The sequence below is a fragment of the Phyllostomus hastatus genome, unplaced genomic scaffold, assembly GCF_019186645.2.
Source record: "Phyllostomus hastatus isolate PE091 unplaced genomic scaffold, TTU_PhHast_1.1 phas_contig_549, whole genome shotgun sequence".
Taxonomy (NCBI): Eukaryota; Metazoa; Chordata; class Mammalia; order Chiroptera; family Phyllostomidae; genus Phyllostomus; species Phyllostomus hastatus.
Genome location: NW_025333907.1, coordinates 1,086,033 through 1,107,808, shown reverse-complemented (window position 1 = coordinate 1,107,808; position 21,776 = coordinate 1,086,033). Strand labels below are relative to the sequence as shown.

At 39.1% G+C, this 21,776-nt stretch overlaps 1 protein-coding gene, 1 non-coding gene and 1 pseudogene across 9 annotated transcripts; 1 reads left to right on the top strand and 2 right to left on the bottom strand.

Annotated features, from left to right (window-relative positions):
- The first annotated feature begins 3,905 nt into the window (after positions 1-3,905).
- LOC123824182 (zinc finger protein 350-like) lies at positions 3,906-19,498 on the top strand. 8 transcript variants are annotated; one of them, XM_045847301.1, is made up of 7 exons: positions 3,915-3,961; positions 4,414-4,460; positions 6,768-6,863; positions 13,066-13,262; positions 13,777-13,903; positions 14,192-14,287; positions 17,870-19,498. In XM_045847301.1, the coding sequence occupies exons 4-7, from the start codon at positions 13,248-13,250 to the stop codon at positions 19,216-19,218; spliced, it is 1,587 nt and encodes a 528-aa protein (XP_045703257.1). In that variant the 5' UTR covers positions 3,915-3,961; positions 4,414-4,460; positions 6,768-6,863; positions 13,066-13,247; the 3' UTR covers positions 19,219-19,498. The 8 variants fall into 8 exon arrangements, with proteins under 8 accessions (XP_045703256.1, XP_045703257.1, XP_045703261.1 ...); XM_045847303.1 differs by having other exon boundaries at positions 3,920-3,961; positions 4,414-4,520; XM_045847300.1 differs by lacking the exon at positions 4,414-4,460 and having other exon boundaries at positions 3,906-3,961.
- Positions 9,125-9,270, bottom strand: LOC123824210. The gene has a single exon (XR_006786675.1). It is a non-coding gene; the product is annotated as a small Cajal body-specific RNA 2 (non-coding RNA).
- On the bottom strand, positions 11,292-20,882 carry LOC123824115 (annotated as a pseudogene).
- Positions 20,883-21,776: the final 894 nt, after the last annotated feature.

Sequence of the window (21,776 nt, the reverse complement as noted above, 5' to 3'; positions counted from 1 at the left end):
CTCTCCCCTGAAATTCCCTCTTCTCTCCCCTCTGGTCACTGTCAGCCTGTCCTGTATTTCAGTGTCTTTGGTTATATTTTGCTTGTTTCTTTGTTTTGTTGTTTAGGTTCCTGTTAAAGGTGAAATCATGTGGTATTTATCTTTCACTGCCTGGCTTATTTCACAAGCATTTTCTCAGATCACAAGGGACTGAAGCTAGAAACCAACCCCAAGGAAAAAACCCCAAAACACTCAAAATCATAGAGATTAAATAGCATGCTATTAAACAATGAATGGGTCAAGAATGAAATTAGGGAAGAAATCAAAAGGTTTCTGGAAACAAATGAAAACAAATTCACAACAACCCAAAACTTATGGGACACAGCCAAGGCAGTCCTGAGAGGGATGTTCATAGCGATACAGGCCCACCTAAAAAAGTTAGAAACATTCCAAACAACCTAACCCTACGTCTACAAGAACTCGAGGAACAACAACAAAGACAGCCCAGAGCAAGCAGAAGGAAGGAAATAACCAAGATCAGAGCAGAATTAAATGACATAGAGACTAAAAGCACAATTCTAAGGATCAATGAATTCTTTCTATGTTCTGGATATCAGTCTTCTATCTGATTAAAAACTTGTTTGATAAATTTTTAGAGATTCCATTTATTTATGCATTCCTATGGACCTCTAAATGTTCCTGTATCATTTGTTGGGAAGTGTATCCTTTCTCCATTGAATGGCCTTTGTACCTTTGTCAAACAGTTGAGTGTATTTGATTTCTATGGTTTTTTTTTGTGGGACCTCTATTCCCTTCCATTTATTTTTATGTTTATCTTTTCAGAAACACTATTACTACCTATAAGTCTTAAAATATGTTATGAGCCCTGTCTGATGGTTCTTTTTGGTCAGAATTATTTTTGCTATTTTCAGTGTAGAAATCTGGCACATATTACTGTTACCAGGAAATCAACATTAAATCATTTTGCTATTTTCTATCTCTAGATATGGTGTGATGAGAGACTTAAATTCCATGGTGTTTTTTCTAAAATTCACAATCCCTGTTTAATGAGAAAAACCTAGACCAAACCAAATGATGGATTAATATACAAAATACCTGATTAGTACTCCTCAAAATAATTGAGGATATAAATGAGAAAGACTGAGAAGTGGTCACAGAACAGAGAAAATCAAGGAAACATGATGTCTAAACGCAATATTGTATTTTGGGTTGAATCCTGGGACAAAAAAAAAAAGGATGATAGTGGAAAAACTTGTGAAATCCAAGGAGAATCTGTAATTTTGTTGAGTATTATATAGTCTTAATTTTTCAAATTGACAAATGCACCATGGTTATATAAAATGTTCACAGAATGGGGAGTTGAATGAAGGTATGTGTGAACTGTTTATAGTAGTACCTTGTGACTTTTGTGTAAACATAAAATTTTTCCAAAATAAAAAGCTTATTAAAAGTAGGTATAATCCCTGGCTGGCGTAGCTCAGTGGATTGAGCTCGGGCTGGGAACCAAAGTGTCCCAGGTTTGATTCCCAGCCAGGGTACATTCCTGGGTTGCAGGCCATAACCCCCAGCAACCGCACATTGATGTTTCTCTCCCTCCCTCTCTCTCTATCTCCCTCCCTTCCCTCCCTAAAAATAAATAAATAAAATCTTTAAAAAAAAGTAGGTATAATCTATATCAATTATACCTCAGTAAAACTGGCAAAAGGTTATAATCTAATTTTAATTTAAACATAAATATAACAAACATAAAATGTTTATGTATATCTATGTGTAATTAATATTAAGTGGCTATAATAATATCATGGGTGAACTAGTAGGATGGTAACTAGAATCACATAGAAAGTCTGCATTAATGTGGGGTATACTTGAAAAACAATTCAATTATGTTCAGTTTATACTATGATCTTCTCATTATCTAAAGTCTTACTTTTAAAAAATGATTTTAATATTTACTTTTAACTAGAAAGGAAGGGAGGGAGAAAGGGAGAGAAACATCTATGGGCTGCCTCTCACACACCTGCAACAGGGGAACTGGTCTGCAACCCATGCATGTGCCCTGAATGGGCAGCTCCATTTACTTTTAATCCTAGGTTGTTTATAATTTTGCAATCATACTGGGTGTTTTTCTTTTAATTCATACCCTACAAATTTTGTACTACATAGTGGCAATTCATCTCAACAGTTTTACTGCCATAAGTTATGTGTAATATTTACATAGTAATTGTACAACTTGTTGACAGTAAGTTTAGAGTTGTGCCATCATCATCACAATCCAGTTTTAGAAAATTTCATGACTTTGTACATATTCTAATTAGATGGTTTTATTATTGTTGAGTTTGCAAGTTTGTTTTTTTAATTTTCAGAGGCAAGGGAAGGGAGGGAAATGTGTGAGAGATAGGTGATCTGTTGCCTCTTGTACATCCACAACTGGGACCTGGCCTACAACCTAGGCATGTGCCTGAGCAGGAATCGAAACCAGCGACCTTTTAGTTCACAGGTGGCCACTGGATCCACTGAACCACATGAGCCAGGGCGGGTTTGCAAGTTCTTTATACATTTTAAAAACAAGTCCTTTATCAGATGTATAACGTAGAAATATTTTCTTCCAGTTGATGGCTCAACTCTTCACCCTCTTAAATGTTGTTCTTAGAAGTACAAACGTTTTAAATTTTAATTAAGTTCAATTAATTATTTTTTCTCAATGACTAATCCTTTATCTGTCTTATTTAGAATTCTAGCTAACTCAGTTCAGTAAAATTACCTCCCGTTTGCTTCTCTAAGTTTTATACTTTCACCTCTCATCCTTAGGTCTGTGATTTACTTTCAATTAATTTTGTTTATCGTTGGAGTTAAAGGGCTCAATTAATTTTTCTGCAGCTAGATATGCAATTATCCCAGCATGTTCTGTTAAAAAGACTTACCATGTTGGCATATCTTGGGAACTTGGTCAAAAAGCAGCTGACCTCAATATTGTTGGATTCTTAATTCTAGTTGTGCGTTCCAGATTTTTTTTTTAAGACTTTATTTTTTAGTGAGAGGGAAGGAAAGGAGAGAGGGAGAGAAACATCAATGTGTGGTTGCCTCTCATGCGCCCCCTACTGGGGAGGTGGCATGCAACCTAGGCGTGTGCCTTAACCTGGAGTTAAACCGGGATCCTTTGGTTCATAGGCCCTTTACTCAATCCACTGAGCAACACCAGCCAGGGTTCAGCTCTGGACCTTTACCGATCTCCCTTTTGGTGGCTTTTTCCCAAAGCCCCCATCTCAATGGCAACTTCAGTTCCTCCTAGCCGTTCTTTTACCCTGGTTGATGATGGCCAGCCTCACACTGCACCAGTTTCTAGAAATCTTTCTGTTGTTAAAAACCAGTTCCTGCAAGAAATTTAACGCCGGAGACTTCCCGTCGGTGTCCGTTTACCAAGTGCATGACCTTTTCTCTTTGCAGGATTTCTTTCTCTGCCACTACACCGACACCTGAGCTCCCGGCCGTTTCAAAACTTAAAAAAAAAAAATCTTTATACAAAATGTAAAGTAAAGGCTGCAAACATATGACTTCTTTGTCCAGCCAGCCTAACAATATTTAGCTCGTTCCGTATTGCCTGCAGAAGCTCGAATCTGAAAATACATTCATTTTCCACAGGAGTACAAGTGCCAGGAAAGAAGATAATTTCAGGAGCTTCCCATTTTCCAGCCAATCCTGGCTGCTGGTGCCAAAGTCACATTTGCCTTCTGTATCACTGTCAGGTCTCCCAGCATGGCGGTCCCCATGGCAACAATGCCTACAGCACGCTGACACGTTGCCTCAGGAGCATCGGTTGCAAATCGCCTGCCTTTATTCAAATACTTAAGACCATCTTCGGCCACCATAGGGTGACGAAATGTCTGGGCGACTTTTCCTTAAGCTGAACCAGTTTGCGGAAGTGTAAATGTTTAGGCTCTCCAAGCAGGCTGGAGAAAATCGGGTCTGTATGCTCTTGTCCTTTGAAGTATTTTTTAAAAAACTTTGTCTTTCCCTGACTGGGGTGGCCTCGGAATGCAAGCTGAAAGGTCACCGGGTTGATTTTCCCTCTCGGCGCACGCCCAGTTGCGATTCAGGTCCTGGTTGGGGGTGTGAGAGGGGAACCAATCGCTGTTTTTCTCCCTTTCGCCCTTCCTAACCTCTCTCTCTAAAAAAGAAAAACCTTAAAAAAAAAAAAAAAGCCTCCTGGGAGATTTGTCTGTAACAGAGTACCTGACGTCGCAGAGGGGAAGTGGTGTATTTGGGCCCAATGGGGGTTTTAAGAGGAGTGCCTAGGTATTTGGGAGCAACCAGGTGTGACACGCCAGTCTGTGGCTGGGGATCCTTTGGAGTCATCATGCGATTAAGGGTCTACAGAGATCGACGACCATGCCCTGACTGTGATGGTCTTTGCAGGTCACTCTAATGGATGGAGGTGGCATTTAGGATGACCGCTCTGACAGGTTCGGCATTTAACAGTTGATGTGGCCAGCGTGGATGGTGATCACTTGAGGGTGTCTGGTGTACGTTTCGGAATTATAAGGGTGTGTGTGATCATTGTCCAGAGAGTCTCTTGATCCTGAAGCTGACTTTGGACACCCAGGACCCTGGGCTGGTGTTTTTGTTGAGGTTCCAAACTTCAGTTGTTCAGACGGAATGGAATTTATAGCATTCCATAGCTTTAGTATATGGCAGATTTTCCTACTGTTTTTTAAAAAATATAGTTTTATTTTTTTAAAAAAAGATTTTATTTATTTATTTTTAGAGGAAGGGGAAGGGAGAGAGGGAAACATCAATGTGTGGTTGTCTCTAGAGCGCCCCTGCAGGGTACCTGACCCACCATCCAGGCATGTGCCTGACTAGGAATCCAACCAGCCACCCTTTGGTTCTCAGGCCAGCGCTCAGTCCACTGAGTGACACCAGCCAGGGTGGGTTTTCCTACTGTTAATTAAACTTGTATTGTTTGCAGTTTGCCTTATGATAAATAATGCTGTGAAAATTCTTGTACATATTTTGTGGTTTAGATGTGTGTGCTGTTATTTTGAGGGTATACAGCTTAGATATAAAAACTCAGAGAAAGCAGTAGATCATAGGGAAGAAGTCCTCTGTTTTTCAGCCTTTTATCCATGGATTGACTATCTACAGTGGTGAGACCAATCCAGCCATGCTTATCTGTCACTCAACGTCTGTGGCTGCTTTCATTCTGCAGAGGCAGAACTGAGTTCTTGTGACCAAGACCTGTGGCCCTCAAAGCAGAAAATACTGTGTGTGTGTGTGCGCACGCACACACACACACACACACACACACACAGACACATCCTTTTGCAGACAATATTTACCAACACCTGCTCTCATCTCTGAATGTGTAGCAGACAATGTTGCTTACTTGCCTGACATACATTTACACTTTCTTCTTTGCTAACAGAATCTCCATTTTATTTAATATCCATCCTTCTGACAAGGTGACTCATGTGTCAGTGTGTTAGTAAGTCCTTGTCTGTCTTAGTCAATAGTGGTGGTTGCAGTTCTCATTGCTAGTGATTGCATTACCATGAAATGAACTTAGTTACTTGGTACATTCAGTGCCTAGGGAGCTACATAGGTGGAAATCTGCTTAGTGGATTCTGGGGAACATTTTCTTTTCTTTTATTTATTTTCTTTTTTTATTTTTATCCTTACCTCAGGACATTTTTTTTTCATTGCTTTAGATAGGAGGGAAAAGAGATACATTGACACCAGAGAGAGGCAGGATTGGCCACCTCCCACCCACACACCCTCTAGTGATCCCATTGGAATTGAACCCACAACCCTTGGGTTTGGGGAAGACACTCCAACCAACAGAGTCACACTGGCCTGGGCCATTTTCTCTTTTAAATAAGTAATTCCTGAATCTCTTTTTGAATGTTGATGAAACATTGGTGGAACATAACCTTAATTTTATGTCTTATTTCTAATGTTTACAGTTTATTCATATCTCAAAGCATTGGCTCAACTCTCCAATTCAAAATAGCTAAGTGCGGTGTTAGTGGTCATCTGTGCCCTGTTGCCTACCCAGAAAATTCACTTGCTAGTGTCCGGAGTTAACAGTATCTAGGAGGGAAGGATTATAAAATTATGATTAATCCAGAATTTCAAACTTAATGACATAAAAAATGTTTATAATATGCTTTAAGGCTAAAAAAATGTGTATATAGCCCTGGCTGGTGAGGCGTAGTGGACTGAGTGCCAGCCTGCAAACTGAAAAGTTGCCGGTTTAATTCCCAACCAGGCACATGTCTAGGTTGTGGACCAGGTCCCCAGTTGGGGGTGAATAAGAGGCAACTGATCCATATTTCTCTCCCTCTCTTTCCCCTTTCTCTAAAACTAACTAAATAAAATCTTTTTAAAAATATCTATTTAATATGATTTCTGTCTTCCATTAATTCCTTGTGCACTTTAGACCAGTTTTCTTTCAAATCTGTCTCTATAAATGCATATATTTATTGGTGTTTTTAAGAGACAAGCTTTTGGGATTGTTGAGCTCTTCAGTTGATTTGTTAATTTAGAAGATCTGTAATTTAATCAGTATAAAAGCAATATTTACATGTATATGTATATATGTACTGTTCACACATGTTGTATATATAATATATAAATATATAAGGCATGCATATGTCGTGTATAAAATATACATTATATGTTTATAAATTATATAAATATATGTTTATGTTTATATACTTACAAATTATATACTTATAAATTATATATTCATGTATACATTTTATATATAGAGAGAGAGTCATTGCCCAGGTCAAGAAATGAGAACACTGCCAGCACTTCAAATGGTGTTCTGTGAGCCCCATTCCAATTACTTCCTCACACCCAAGGTAATTACCATTTTCTCTCCATGCCAACCACTTTAATACTTTTCTTTATACTTTTATCATATAATTAATCCTGCATAATTTTCATAGTTTATTTACTTGTGCCTATTTTTAATTATATCAATCAATCATACACATGCATTTTTTTAATGTCTGACTTTTGCTTAATACATGTTTTTTTTTTTATTTTTACTTTTTAAGGAGTTCTAGAGAAGGTCTCTCACATATGAGTCACAAAAAGGTGTTTTTGTTTCATTATTGTTTAAACAGGTTAGGTGTTCTTTCTCTGGGAAGCAAGCCTGTGGCTTCCTCTTGCCCCACTCCTTCTCCCCAGGGGTGCTACCCTTGCCTTTCCCCGAAGCTCTAAGGGCCCTCCTTTTACTTCTGTAACTTGTTTCCTGAGCCTAAGCAACCCTGCTGACTCACTTCTACTACCTCTGTAACTTTCTAAATAAACTTTCTCTTATAATTTAAAAAATATAAAATAAATAATAAAATGGGGCTTGTTTCAAAGATGTTTCCATAAGTTGACACTGAGAAATTTCCATGTATCTTAGTTTTATTTATGTGCGTCACCCATTGAGATTAAGTGTTCTCTAAAATGATTTGTGTGTGTGTGTTCTGAGGTGGGGTTCAGTCTCCTTCTCATCCTCTACTTCTAGCATGGATATCTGATTGTCCATTAACCACCTTTTGAAAGGACATACTTAACCTCTTCTCTGCAGAGCTTCCTGTGTCATCACATCTTTATCTATGCCTGAATCTCTTCATAGGCATTTTATTTTGTTCCTTTGGCTGATTTGTCTATTATGCTAATACATGTAGTACTGTCACAGCTAAAGTAACTTTAAGCCCTCATAACTGATACACCAAGTGTTTCAACTTTTTTTTAAAGCCTTTATTTATTTGTTTCTAGAGAGAGTAGAAGGGAGGGAGAAAGAGAGAGAGAGAAACATTGTTGTACAAGAGATACACAATTGCCCCTTGCATGCTCCCAACTGGGGACCTGGCTCACAACCCAGGCATGTGCCATGACTGAGAATCAAACCTGCAACATTTCTGTTCCCAGCCTGGCACTCAATCAACTAAGCGACACCAGCCAGGGCCCTCAACATTTTTTTCTTTGTTTTTTAGAGGTGTATCAATCTTAACAAAGTGATCAGTTTAGGATTTTGACTGAAGTTTCATTGGGTCTATATACTTGTGTGTATTTGGGAGACATGGTATCTCTAAAGTGCTTGATTTTCTCAGTCACCTTCACAGTCAACCTTTCCATTTATTTAAGTGTTAAAATTTCTCTAAACACTTCTTGCTACTTATGAAATATTTTTGATGTTCTCCCAAATGATAATTCATAAATTTTGTTTGTTGACATCCTGTTTGTTAGTCACTGGGGAAGGTACATTGAAATCTTTTATTAGTTTGGATTTGTTTATCTCTTCTTGTTTTCAGTCCACCTATATTGTAGACATATCAAGGCTATATTGTTAGGTGCATATAAATGAAACACTTTTATAAGGGGTAAATTGAACCTTTTACCAGTGAGCATTGTTTCTCTTTCTCAGTAGTAAGTTTTGGTTTTCTGGTGCATTTGGTCTGAGAATATACTTATGCCAGATTATTTGTGCTGACTCTTTTTTTTAAGTATATTTTATTGATTACGCTATTACAGTTAACCCATTTTTCCCCTTTGCACCCCTCTGCCCAGTACCCCCATTCTTTGCAGTAATCCTCCCACTTAGTTCATGTCCATGGGTGGTACATATAAGTTCTTTGGCTTCTCCATTTCCTATATTATTCCTGTCTATTCTGTACCTACTAATTATGCTTCTTATTCCCTGTACCTTTTCCCCCATTCTCCTCCCTCCCCATCCCCACTGATAACCCTCCATGTGATCTCCATTCCTATGAATCTGTTTCTGTTCTAGTTTTTGGCTTTTTAAAATAAATATATATTTTATTTCTTTTTAGAGAGGGGAGGGTAAGAAGAGAGAGAGACATCAACATATGGTTGCCTCTCGTACACCCCCTACTGGGGACCTGGCCTGTAACCCAGGCATGTGCTGTAGACTGGGAATTGAACCAGTGACCCTTTGGTTCTCAGGCCAGCACTCAATCCACTGAGCCACACCAGCCAGGGCTTTTGCTTTGTTTTTGTGTGGTTTTTTTTGAGGTTCAGTTGTTGAGAATTGTGAATTTGTTGTTATTTTACTATTCATAGTTTTGATCTTTGTTTTCTTTTCTTCTTTTTTTTTTAACGGGCTCAGATCAGGATTGCCTCGATAATCAGCAGCCTGGGACAAGCCCAGCCTTGTCTATCTGATCAATTTGTCACTTTTGAGTGCCAGGCTCCAAAGGACCAGCTCCTTTTTCTTAATAAGTACCTTTAACATTTCATATAATAAGGGCTCGGTGACAATGAACTCCTTTAGCTTTATCTTGTCTGGGAAGCACTTTATCTGCCCTTCCATTCTAAATGATGGCTTTGCTGGATAGAGTAATCTTGATGTAGGTCCTTGCCTTTCATGACTTTGAATACTTCTTTCTAGCCCCTTCTTGCCCGCAGGGTTTCTTTTGAGAAATTAGCTGATAGTCTTATAGGAACTCCTTTGTAGGTAACTCTCTTCTTTTGTCTTGCTGCTTTTAAGATTCTCTCTTTATCTTTAACCTTTGGCATTTTAATTATGATTTGTCTTGTTGTGGCCATCTTTGGGTCTAATTTGTTTGGAACTCTCTGAGCTTCCTGGGCTTGTATGTCTATTTCCTTCATCAAATTGGGGACTTTTTTTCCATTATTTTTTCCAAATAAGTTTTCAATTTCTTGCTCTTCTTCTTCTTCTGGTACCCCCATGATTCAGATGTTGGTATGTTTAAAGTTGTCCCAGGGGTTTCTAAGCCTCTGCTCATTTTTTTTGAATTCTTGTTTCTTCTTTCTATTCTAGGTGAGTGTTTATTTCTTCCTTTTGTTCCAAATCCTTGATTTAAGTCCTGGATTCCTTCCCTTCACTGTTGGTTCCCTGTATATTTTTTCTTTTCTTTTTAAAATTAATTAGTATATTTGTCTTTCGAGAGAGGGAAGGGAGGGAGAAAGGGAGAGAAATACCACGTGTAAGAGAACATCAACCAGTTGCTTCTCACATACCTCTAACTGGGGGCCTGGCTTGCAACCCAGGCTTGTTCCCTGACTGGGGATCAAACCAGCGACCTTTTAGTTCGCAGGCTAGTGAGCAACCCACTGAGCCAAACCAGCCAGGGCAGTTTCTTGTATATTTTTAAAATTTTATTTTGTATAGCATTCATATCTTCCTTTATTATGTGGTCATACTCAGTCATTTATCTGAACATTTTGATTACAAGTGTTTTGAACTCTGCATCTGATAGGTTGGCTATCTCCTCATGGCTTAGTTCTTTTTTTGGAGTTTTGATCTGTTCTTTCATTTGAATCCTGTTTTATTCTCTCAGTTTATCACCATACCTGTTATGTATGTAGTAAGGGGCAGAGCCTTAGGTGTTTGCTAGGGTGGGGCAACCCTTTTTGTTATATTGCTGTGCTATATGTGGGGGTGGGGGGGTTTGAAGAAGGAACAATGCTGCTTGCTTGGTTGTTGCCCTGCTTTCAGTCACTTCCTGTAATTCCCCCAAGTGACTGGCACTCTTCCAGCTGCTGCCTTGATTTTGATTCCCTGCGTGGGTGGGCTTGTGTACATTCTAGGACCATATGGGTCCCTGAAATGGACTCTCCTGAGAGACTGGCAGTTTCTTCAGCTATCGCACCCCCCACAGATTTTTACAGCTAGAGTTTATAAGGCTTTATTTTCCCAGTGCTGGAACTCTGGGTTGCATGGTCTGTCTTAGACCTGGTATGGCTTGCTCTCCAGGTATCACTGCTGGGTTTTTGTCTATCACATGTGAATGTGAAACCACCTGTTCTGCCAGCAGCTGCTGCCTCGCTGTCACTGCCTTGCTGCTGCCGCCACATGGTGGCCACACTATATCCTGTCCTTTCCAGTTCCCTGTCTCCGTCCCTCCTACGTGTCTCAAGGAATATTTCTTCTTTAACTCCTTAGTTGTCAGACTTCCATGCAGTTTGATTTTCTGGCAAGTGGTTGTTTTTTTGGTTTTAGATTGGTTGTTATCCTTCTTAATGGTTGTGCAAGGAGATGTAGTGTATCTACCTATGCCTCCATCTTGGCTGGAAGTCTGTGGTGACTCTTTTCTTGATATATTTCTTTCTAAACTTGTATTTCAAGCTTTCTGTATTGTTATGTTTCAGACATGTCATCTATAATAGCATGTTATTCAATTTTAAATATAAGTTGAGTGTGACAGTATTGATGTGCTAGTATTTAATGTAATTATTTGGAATCCTTGTTGTGTGTGTGTGGTTTTTTTCTCTTCAAGTTTTTAATGAAAGCTGTATATAGGATTTCATTATACCTGCATTTTCTCAATTGTTTCTTCCTTGTATTTGCTCTTTTCCTTTTCTACTTGGTGAGATTTGGCTTTACATTTAAGGATTTTTTTGTAGTCTTTGTCTAGTTTTAGTCTAGTGATAACCACCTTGCTGTGGTGAATGCCCACATGAACAGTTGTACCATTAACTTTCTGCCACTGCACTTGTTTAATATAGATGATATATTTCTTCCTGTAAACCTGGACTACTTTGCCAATTTGCTGCCCTTTGTAATGTCCTCGTACAACCTGACTTCCTCATCTTTTTGAATGGGCATGAATTGAACATTGTACTTCTGTCTCAACTCTTTGGAAAGAGGAGAAGACATAATCTTCCTGTGAATGTGGGAAGGTGGATTGAAATCCCTTTTATGGTTCTTGCTCTGGTCAGAAGTTACAAAGGGATTGAACTTCATTTTGACTGCTGGCTCCTTTGTGATGGCCACAAAAGGGAAGAGCTGTTGTGTTTATACTTAATATAATTTTTAGTATGTCATGTTTAAAAACAGTCATCTAAGTGCATTGAACTTGCCCCCATTATTATCTTTTCCATATTTTATTTATTTATTTATTTATGCCTTGTTTTGGATACTTTTTTAAAAGTTTATTTGTTGATATTTACAGAGAGAGAGGAGGGATGGGGAGAGAGAAATACCCGTTTGTAGTTCCAGTATTTTATGCATTTATTGGTTGACTTTTTAAAAAATAATCTTCACCTGAGGACAATTTTTTCATTGCTTGTAGAGAGAGAGGAAGGGAGAGGGGGGAAAGAGAAAAAATCTATGTGAAAGAGATACATTGATTGGTTGCCTCACCGACGCATCCCGACTAGGGCTCTAATTGGCAACCTAGATATGTGCCCTGACGGCGGATTGAACTGGCATCCTTTCACTTTACTCAACAATGCTCCAACCAACAGAGCTACACCAGCCAGGGCTCATTGGTTGATTCTTGTATATGACCTGAATGAGGATTGAACCTGCCACCTTGGTTATTGGGATGATGCTCTAACCAACTGAGCTTCCTGGCAAGAGCTTGGATGAAAATTTTGATTTATATATCCCCCACCCATAACCATGGAAATTATGTATTTTAAGACAACTGTTGGTTTTCATCCTGACAATAGAGATTACATAGAACCTGGAGCTTTCTTAAATTCTTGTGTTAAATAATAATTTTACACTCTTCTGACAATACAGGGATCTTAAAAGCACTTCATTTACCACCTTTCAGTTTACTTACAATGTTGTTTACTTTTGTATGTATTTTAAAACCTCCTAAGATATTATTGTTATTGCTTATGAGACAGTGCTGATGACTTATCCAGTGCCTTGGTTTCTCCCTGAAATGTGTGCAGTCACAAGGTATAGAAAAATGTTTGAAGAAGCCCCTGAGGAAACATGTTTTAAAGGGAACAGTGTACCAATCCCCTCCTTTCATATGATCTGCTTTGTATAAGTGATTTTACTGAGACTCACCTGCCTCTGAGGCACGGTTTGGGGAAGTATGTAATTTCCCAGGTCTCCTTTGACAGTCACATCACACCACGTACACTCCACAGGATAAAGAAGTACCTCTACCACAGAAAGAACCTAGGACTTTATTGGCCAGTAGAATAAATACTCCGGGGACACCATATGAAGGGATACTAGTGATACTGTGGGCATTGTGTGAGAGTCAGGGCCCAGGAGCACTGTAGCATCTGGGTCAAGAGGAAATGTACTACCCATTGAGTTTTCTTCTCAATCTACAGGTCCTGACTCTCCATGGGCAATAGAATTATGTGAAGCAGGAGGAAGTTGCAGGGTTGGGTATCAGCATTTCTGGACACACACCTGGCTGCAGACAGAATTTCTGGACAGAAATTTAGAGCAGACCCAGAACACACCACGACAGAGCCTACCTTTGCCAAATCTTTGCAGAGAACAGAAGAAAATGCTCCAGACTCAGGTGATTTTGGGTTTGTTTTTTCTTTTCCTTTCTTCAGTAATGGATTTTTAGAGGCCTATGAAAAACCACCTCCATTAATCTGAAAAGGATACAGTATAAAGTATATAGTATATACAATATCTTTTGACTCAAATATATGAATATGGTGTTTCTAGGTTAACAAAATTTAATTTCTTCACATGATAGAAACTTGTAATCATATGAATACATGCATGCCTAAAAGCACATTTCCAAAATACAGGGTGGGGCAAAATTAAGTTTACAGTTGTAAGTATGCGAAACACAGAGTTCATTCTTTGATGTTTATTATTGTATTATTTTCCATACAAACAACTGTAAACATACTTTTATACCACCCTGTATTTTACTAGGCATGTGATTACTCAACTATATCTTAAAATAAAAACCACTCGCTATATAGATACAGCCTATAAAGTAAAAATGAGAAGAAAATCTAACATTTCTGCCATATTTAAATTACATCATGCCATTAAACAGCACCATGTTGTTACAGGAATCCTTGACATTTCATGATGTGGCCGTGGACTTTACCTTGGAGGAGTGGCAGCTCCTGGACTCTGATCAGAAGGACCTCTACAGGGATGTGATGTTGGAGAACTACAGCAACCTAGTGTCAGTGGGTGAGGACAGCTCCCTGGTGTCACTCAGATGGTTTCCAGTCAGTGGCCTTTCCATCCCCAGCTTGTGAAAGCTTGGGCATGTCTGTGGTTTTCTGAAGTGGTAGATGAGTCTTAGTTCCTTCTCTGGCCTCAGATCAATATGTTCTCCCTTCTCTTGAGGGAAAAGCCTTTACATTTAATTTGTAAGTGTGAAAAATTGTTTTGTCCTGAAATGTAACATTCTGTGGTCTTCACAGAACCCAAGTCTTTTTCAGTTAGTCTAAGTCTTCTACCATTCCCCATGCACAGGTTATGAATCCAGCAATCCAGACGTATTCTCCAAGTTGGATCATGGAGAAGCACCATGGACAAAGGAAGGTGAAATTCACTGTGGAAACCATTCAGGTGAGTCAAGAGAACCACCATGGGGTAGGCTGTGGAAATCACAATCTCGTTGTTCAGAGAAGAGGCTTAGAAGTGAAGGGCATTTGTGGATAGGTAAGCAGTGCCTCCATGCATGTCTCTCCCAGTTAGAGACCTCTTTATCTTTTTAGGAGTTTAGGGAAAAATAGATTCATTTATTTCTTATGGGGTGTGAGCCCTCTTTATTTTATGTTTACCTTGATATTTTGTTTGTATGGTTTTGTTTTTAGGATTCTCAAATCTTTGTCTTCTTCATAGTCTTCCACCTCCCCTGCTGTAAGATTCTACTCTCTTTCTCCAAAGAGAAAACTGTGCTCACTGTCCTCTGATCACTGCTCCGTTCTGCCCCTGGTAATGTGGATTTCCCTTCTTACCCTTTCTTGGATGTTGTGCCCTCAAAGTAAACTGGTCTTCACTGTGCCTTTGCTTTTCTTTTTCTCTTAGCTTCACTTTTTCTTCACTGTAAGGTTCTTCAACTGTTCTGTTCTCCAGTTCCTCATTTGATCCACTAGCCCTTCAAAGTTTTCTTCATTCTAATCAGCTAAGCTGTTTTTGTTTCCTATACGGGCCCCCCAAATTTGATCTCCCTACTGTGATCCACCACAGACTATATTATGTAGAATTTGCTCATCTTGATGGCAATTCTCCTGAGCTCCCAATAACTGCAGGGACCTAGAATCATCGTCCCTGCCATAAAAGCCCTGTGAGTTCAGGTTCACCTTCACTCCTATGCATCTGCCATTCTGGCCGTCCAGTGTGACCTCAGTTGTTTCTGTCCACAGAGCTCTCTTCTTTAAAGGAATCTTCTGTTCATGATGTGTTTCAACTAGGAGATTCATTTTAATACATACATTCTCAGTTCCAGCCTATACCAGACCATAACTCTTTCCTACTTCAAATTAATTCCTTTGTGTATTTACTGAGTTTGAACTTTGTTCTTGTTTATTATAGATGTTACTACTGTAGTATTCACTTTTCTAAAACTTTTATATTCCTTTCCACCATATTTTGAGGACATTAAGTCCCAGTTAACTTCATTATCCATCATATGATTAAAGTTTTTCTTTCTGTGATCTGCATGATACGATCACAAAGAGATAAATTTACATCTAATCTCTGAAATGCTGTTGAATGTGTTCCATACATGTTGTTACTTCCTTGAGTCATTATTGATAAATTATTTTTTGATAACCTAGTGTAATGTGGGGGCAAGAGCAGTGAGAAAAAGCATACAAATAGACCAAAAGTTTTCATTGTAAGAGGAATAAAAAAAATGAATCAAAACACACAAATAATACATCTAGGTGGAGAAAAGTGCTGTGATAAAAATTTAGTCAGCAGAATGGAACAAGTGCTGGGGACATGCTGCTCTTAGGATGGGTACAAACACTCTCTCATAAAATGCCTTTGAGCCAAGAGATGAAGGATGTTAGGCTGTTGGGCTATGAGATTCCAAGTAGAGAGGACAGCAAGTTGAAATGGCAGGAATGTGTGTGGGAAACAGCATGGAGCCCATGTGGAAGTAGAGTGGGCTGTCGGGAACATACTGGAATTGAGGTCAGAGTGGCAACAGAGGCAGGAGGAGGGGAAGGCAAGGTTCGTCCTGTAATCTATGTTATAGAATGATGATTTCCCTCCTAATAAGATGAGAAAACCTGTGGAGCTGTTGAGTGCTGAAATGACATGAAATAATTTCCATTTTCACTGATGGACATAGACAATACTGTGGTGATTGCAGGGGGTAGGAGGGTAAGTGAAGGTGGAAGAGGGTATGGGAAAAATGCTAATAAGTAAATAAATATTTGAGGTTGTGTGAAAAAATAATAGAAAAAATAATTTCCCTTTTCAAAGGATCCCTTCAGTGACTGTAGAAAGCAGACAGTAGTGGGAAGGCCTTAGGCAGGACACCCATGGAGGAGGCTATTGCAAAACATGATGAGGGCATAGTGGCTTCCATGTGCATTGAGGGCTGAATGTCAGTCAGACTCTGGAGACATTTATTATAGCAGGCAATTAAATTTTTGCTCCTTTATTTTGTTATTTTAGTGTTCTAGGCAGATGAGATTTGATTTGATTCAATATGGGCTATGAAAGGAAGAAATGGATGAAGGTTGATAGAAAGGACCTTGGGATGAGAATTACTTTAAGGAACATTAAGCAGCATAGGGGAATAATGAGCACTTGGCTTTGGCTGTGGTTTTAGGAATAGGACATCTTCATTAAGGTGCAGTAGAGCAGGTAGATGACAGATGTGAGTAGGCTTCCTGGGTAAGGTATGTCCCAAAGTAAAACTGCAAAGGTCAGAGGCTTGTGGCAGGAGTGTGTCTGAAGAACCTTAGGAAGGCAGAAAACTGTACTTGAACAACAATTTAAAAAATGTTAAAAATAAATTAATTAATTTTAAAAAATAATTTTTTATTAATTAATAAGAAAAGAGCAGATAGGACAAGACTGCAGATAAGGTCAGCAGGGTGGCAGCTGGGGATTCTATAAGGGCATTTCAAAACCCTTGGTTTTATTCCTCATGAGATGATAACCCTCTAGGGACTTCTGAATAGAGGACTGTTCTGATATAATTTATGTGGAAAGGATTGTTTGGGCTACTGCATGGAAAACACATCATTGGCAAGGGAGGAACAGGACAACCAGGCAGGAGACTATGTGATGACACAACAGAGTGACTGGCTTCAGGTATAGTTCAGTTCTGGGCATATTCCTAAAGGAGGGCAGGCAGGATTTATCACAGAGGTACATGTAGTATGTGAGTGAGAGAAACAGATGAAGGGTGATGCTGAGAAGTTTTCTTCTGGTTAAAGAAAAGAGTATACTTTTCATTTACAGTGATGAAGATGACATGTGGAGGACTTTTGATTGGGAAATTAAGGGCTCTATTTTGGAGATTGTTAGAGGTGGTAGGAGCTCTCTGCTCTGTCACCATTTTACTCCTGCCATGCCCACCGCAGTAATGAATCCACAGTGAATCTTGGCTTCTTTCCAAATGTAGCCTGATTTCTTTTACCTCTCTACATCACCACTTTGCTTTTCCACCTGTGTTCACAACCTGCAGCTGTTTCTTGCATGTGTCTTTGCCCCTTAAGTGACTTTAGCAAAGTGCAGTATAGGCTCCATAAACATGAGGACTATGTTTGTGTATCCCCAACCTAGGGTCATGTTGGTATACAGTAGTCACAGGGATGTGGAAAGAGTGAGTCTTGAGTCTGTCTCTCACCAGTATGGATGAGGTAGCTCTTCTCTCTATGTCTGCTGATACCATAAATTGCTTATATTTTACAGTTTGACAAGGCCTTACAAAGCAGGCAGATCTGTGTTTTGCTTGCTGTATTGTGAATTATGTAACCCGTTTTACACTCAAGTCTTACCTTTAGTTTCTTTTTGCTATTGTGTTTTCCAGTATTCAAGGAACATTGAACATGGAGTTTTGTTTACTCTTACATCCCAAAGTCATCACAAAAACAACATATCATGGTTTTGTTTGGTTTGTGTTTTTAAACTTTTCTCCCAGTTCAACATACTGAATGAGTTAATTGTGCTTTTCTTTCCTAGAAATCTGGAAACTTGATGATCATCTGCCAGAGCACTTACAAAATGAAAGCATGGACAATACCCTAGAACAATGGCACAGATGTAATACATTTGAAAATACTGTCCATCAGAGCAGAACCTGTTCTCTGTTACATAAAAAGTGGATGTTTATCTCACATGGAGAAAGTATGAAATCAAATCTATCTTTACTTAACCAGACTAGAAGCCGTGAAATTAAGACTCCCACTGAGCTTTCTGGAGATGGGAAATCCTTTCTCCATGCTAAAAGTGAACATTTTCAGGCTGAAATGAAATTCCCCCCAAATCAAAAACTCATCAGCACTAAGTCCCAACTCATCAAACATCAGAAACCTCAGAAAAGAGAGAAGCCACATGTATGTGGTGAATGTGGAAAATCCTTCGTGAAGAAGTCTTGGCTCACTGATCATCAGATCGTTCATACAGGTGAGAAGCCCCATCAGTGTAGTCTGTGTGGGAAAGCCTTCTCTAGAAAATTCATGCTCACTGAACACCAGAGAACACACACAGGAGAGAAACCTTATAAATGCTCTGAATGTGGTAAAGCCTTTCTCAAGAAATCACGGCTGAATATACACCAAAAAACACACACAGGAGAGAAACCCTTCATATGCAGTGATTGTGGGAAAGGCTTCATCCAGAAGGGCAATCTCATTGTACATCGGCGAATTCACACAGGCGAGAAACCTTATATATGCAATGAATGTGGCAAAGGCTTCATTCAGAAGACATGCCTCATAGCACATCAGAGATTTCACACAGGAAAGACACCCTTTGTGTGCAGTGAATGTGGAAAATCCTGCTCCCAGAAGTCAGGTCTCATTAAACATCAAAGAATTCACACTGGAGAGAAACCCTTTGAATGCAGTGACTGTGGAAAAGCCTTCACCACTAAGCAGAAGCTCATTGTCCATCAAAGAACTCATACAGGAGAGAGACCCTATTCCTGCAACGAGTGTGGGAAAGCTTTTGCCTACATGTCGTGCCTTGTGAAACATAAAAGAATACACACAAGAGAGAAATGTAGTGATTCAGTCAAGGTGGACAATCCTCTCACAGAAAGTCTCAGCTCATCACTGACCAGTGTGGTCCTGCAAGAGAAAAACTTTGTTAATACAGTGGCTATGCAGGTGCCTTCTGTGGCCCCTCAGACAGCATTAAATGTCAGTGGGCTCCTAGCAAACAGAAATGTAGTCATAGTGGGCCAGCCTGTGGCCAGACGTGCGCCCTCAGGAGGATTTGCACAGGATAGAAACCTTATGAATGCAGTGAGTAAGGACTCACCTTCAGTCATCAATTACATGTTATTTTATGTCACAGGAAACCAATAGGAATATACTCAGACATTCTGTGTGTAAAGATTTGATCAAAACTTTCTACCTCAGGTTATGGTTGAAAAGTATATCCTGAGAGAAATTGTATAAATGCTGAGAATGGGAAGTCATTATGCCTCTATGCATTGACACAGAGGCATAATTGGCTGTTAACCCAGACACATACATCAGTTGGCCTGTTGTGTCAGTTAAAGGAATGAATGAAGCTATGTGGAAGCAATAATTGAATTTTTAAAATATAAACAGAATTGATATCTGGAATGTTGATATGAGTAAAAACCACTAAAGGGTTAATACTTCTTTGGTGTGATGTGTTTTTGTATTTATCAATTCAGTTTTCCCCTCCAGGATGAAGTAATGGAAAATGGGGATGTAAACTCTAGAAGTTTATATATTATGTTGAGGGACTTATGAAACAGCAGCTTTAGATTGAGTCCCTTCATTTATAGTGAGTGGTTTTCAAATATTTCTCTTGAACCTGGTTTTGTTAAAAAAAAAAAAGTGAGGATACAGTGTTGATCAAACAGAAGGTGGGCATGGTGTCCTGGGAGAGCACTGAGGTAGTTGGGTTATCTTATCTCTTAAGTGGCACCTATACACACCAGTGAATCTAGTAAGAGGATATCAATATCTACACTCATGAAATGGACATATTTTTAGTTCATTCTGGTTGTCTTAAGAATATACCATGGCCTGGGTGGTTTATAAAAGCAGAAACTTATTTCTTACACCTCTAGAAGCTGCGTGTCCTGTTTCAGGGCATAAATCACCTCTGAAATGTCCACTTCTTAGTTCCATCACATTTGGGTTTAGGCTTTGATGAGTGAATTTTAGGGGGACATGAAATACTGCATAGCGAATATGGAGTAATTGGTTCAAAGGTTTATGATCATTTCCTGTTCAAGGGACTTGTTATTTGGAAGGAGGGCAAGGGACTCCTAATAGATTTCAGCACCTCAGTAAGTTATTATTTTAATGCCTATGTATTATCTCCAAATAGTTGAAAAATTCCTTGGTCACTTTTATGCTCTTTAGATTTCACATTTTTTAAAGATTTTATTTATTTATTTTTTAGAGAGGGAAGGGAGGGAGAAAGAGAGAGAGAGAGAAACATCAATGTGTGGTTGCTAGGGGCCATGGCCTGCAACCCAGGCATGTGCCCTGACTGGGAATCGAACCTGCGACAGTTTGGTTCGCAGCCCGTGCTCAATCCACTGAGCTACACCAGCCAGGGCAGATTTCACATTTTTAAAAAGTAAATAAAAACTCAGTTGCCAGGTACACTAAATCACATTTCAAGTGTCCAGTAGCCATATGTGACTAGTGGCCACCTCACTGGACACCACAGTGATCAAAACATTATAGCTAAGTATATGGCTACTCAGAGAAATCTATCATAATTCCATCATCCCATAAAGTTATACTGGAAAGCAGTGGTTAACATGATTTTGTATTTCCCAGCACAGAAAAATAAAAACAAATACATACTGATTTGCAAAGTGAATGAATCAGCTAAAATGACTTAATCAGAGCATTTTGTCACTGAAAAGAATGAGCCATTAGAAGGCAGTTGTAAAGAATAGTTGTCTTTTCCCAAATTATTTATGGTTAGAGACTTTAACTGAATATAAACTGAGCAGAGCAGAATAAAGATTTTCAGAATAAATAGACTAAAAGGGATGACAAGAATCTTAGCCTCTAAGAATGAAGAATATAGGAGATAGGAGGTGAGATCCTTAAGGGATGTCATGGAGAAGTGCCTGTGGGTCTGTGAACAGGACTTTGCACCCTTGAGAGCTGCCACCATTTCAAAGATTCCAGCTTCATTGTTGCCTGCTGAATTGAGACGTACTTTGTCTTAATTTTTCCTTCTCTGTCTCTCGGGAGTGGGGCTCTTGCATTCTCGCTATCCAGAGTAGTATCATTTAATCTCATAACTGTCCCAAAGTTTCCCACCTACCCAAGTTATAAAAAGTGAGTGTTGCTCATAGGAAAAGAAATGGAAATTTGTTTTTTCATGTGGTAGTTATTTCAGAAATCAATCTCAAATGCTGGGTTTTGGGTAATTCATTCCTTCAGATGTATTTCCAGGAACAACACTGTGCCAGGCACACTGATAAAACCACCTTCTGTGGCTATATCAGTGAGCAAAGCAGGCAAAGGAACAGCATTTATGGACCTTACAATCTAGTAAGGGAGACAGGAGATGGATTATGGGTATGTAGTCTCAGGATGTGATAAATCCTATGAGGAAAAATAAAGCTTCATAATAATAATTACTACAATAGTAATTTATTGTAACATCTGGATAGTAATTTATAGTAATGTATAGGTTGAAATGGGGGAGGTATTCCTGCATGCCCTGCTAGGCTTTTCTGGATATAATTTGAACCAAGACAGTTTTGAGGGGAGTCACCCATCATAACTGCACTGAGAGAACATCCCAGGGCAGTTTGCATTCCTTTTTTAAAATATCTAATTGTTTAATATTTTCAATTATAGTTGACACACAGAATTATAGTAGTTCCAGGTGTACAACATAGTGATTCGGCATG

Excerpts from the sequence above, each read along its gene's own strand:
- LOC123824182 (XM_045847299.1), top strand. The coding sequence starts at position 4,427 with ATGGAGGTGGCATTTAGGATGACCGCTCTGACAG. Across the intron at positions 4,461-13,065 it reads TAGGATGACCGCTCTGACAG|GTCCTGACTCTCCATGGGCA; the intron begins GTTCGGCATTTA and ends CTCAATCTACAG. Across the intron at positions 13,904-14,191 it reads CAGCAACCTAGTGTCAGTGG|GTTATGAATCCAGCAATCCA; the intron begins GTGAGGACAGCT and ends CCCCATGCACAG.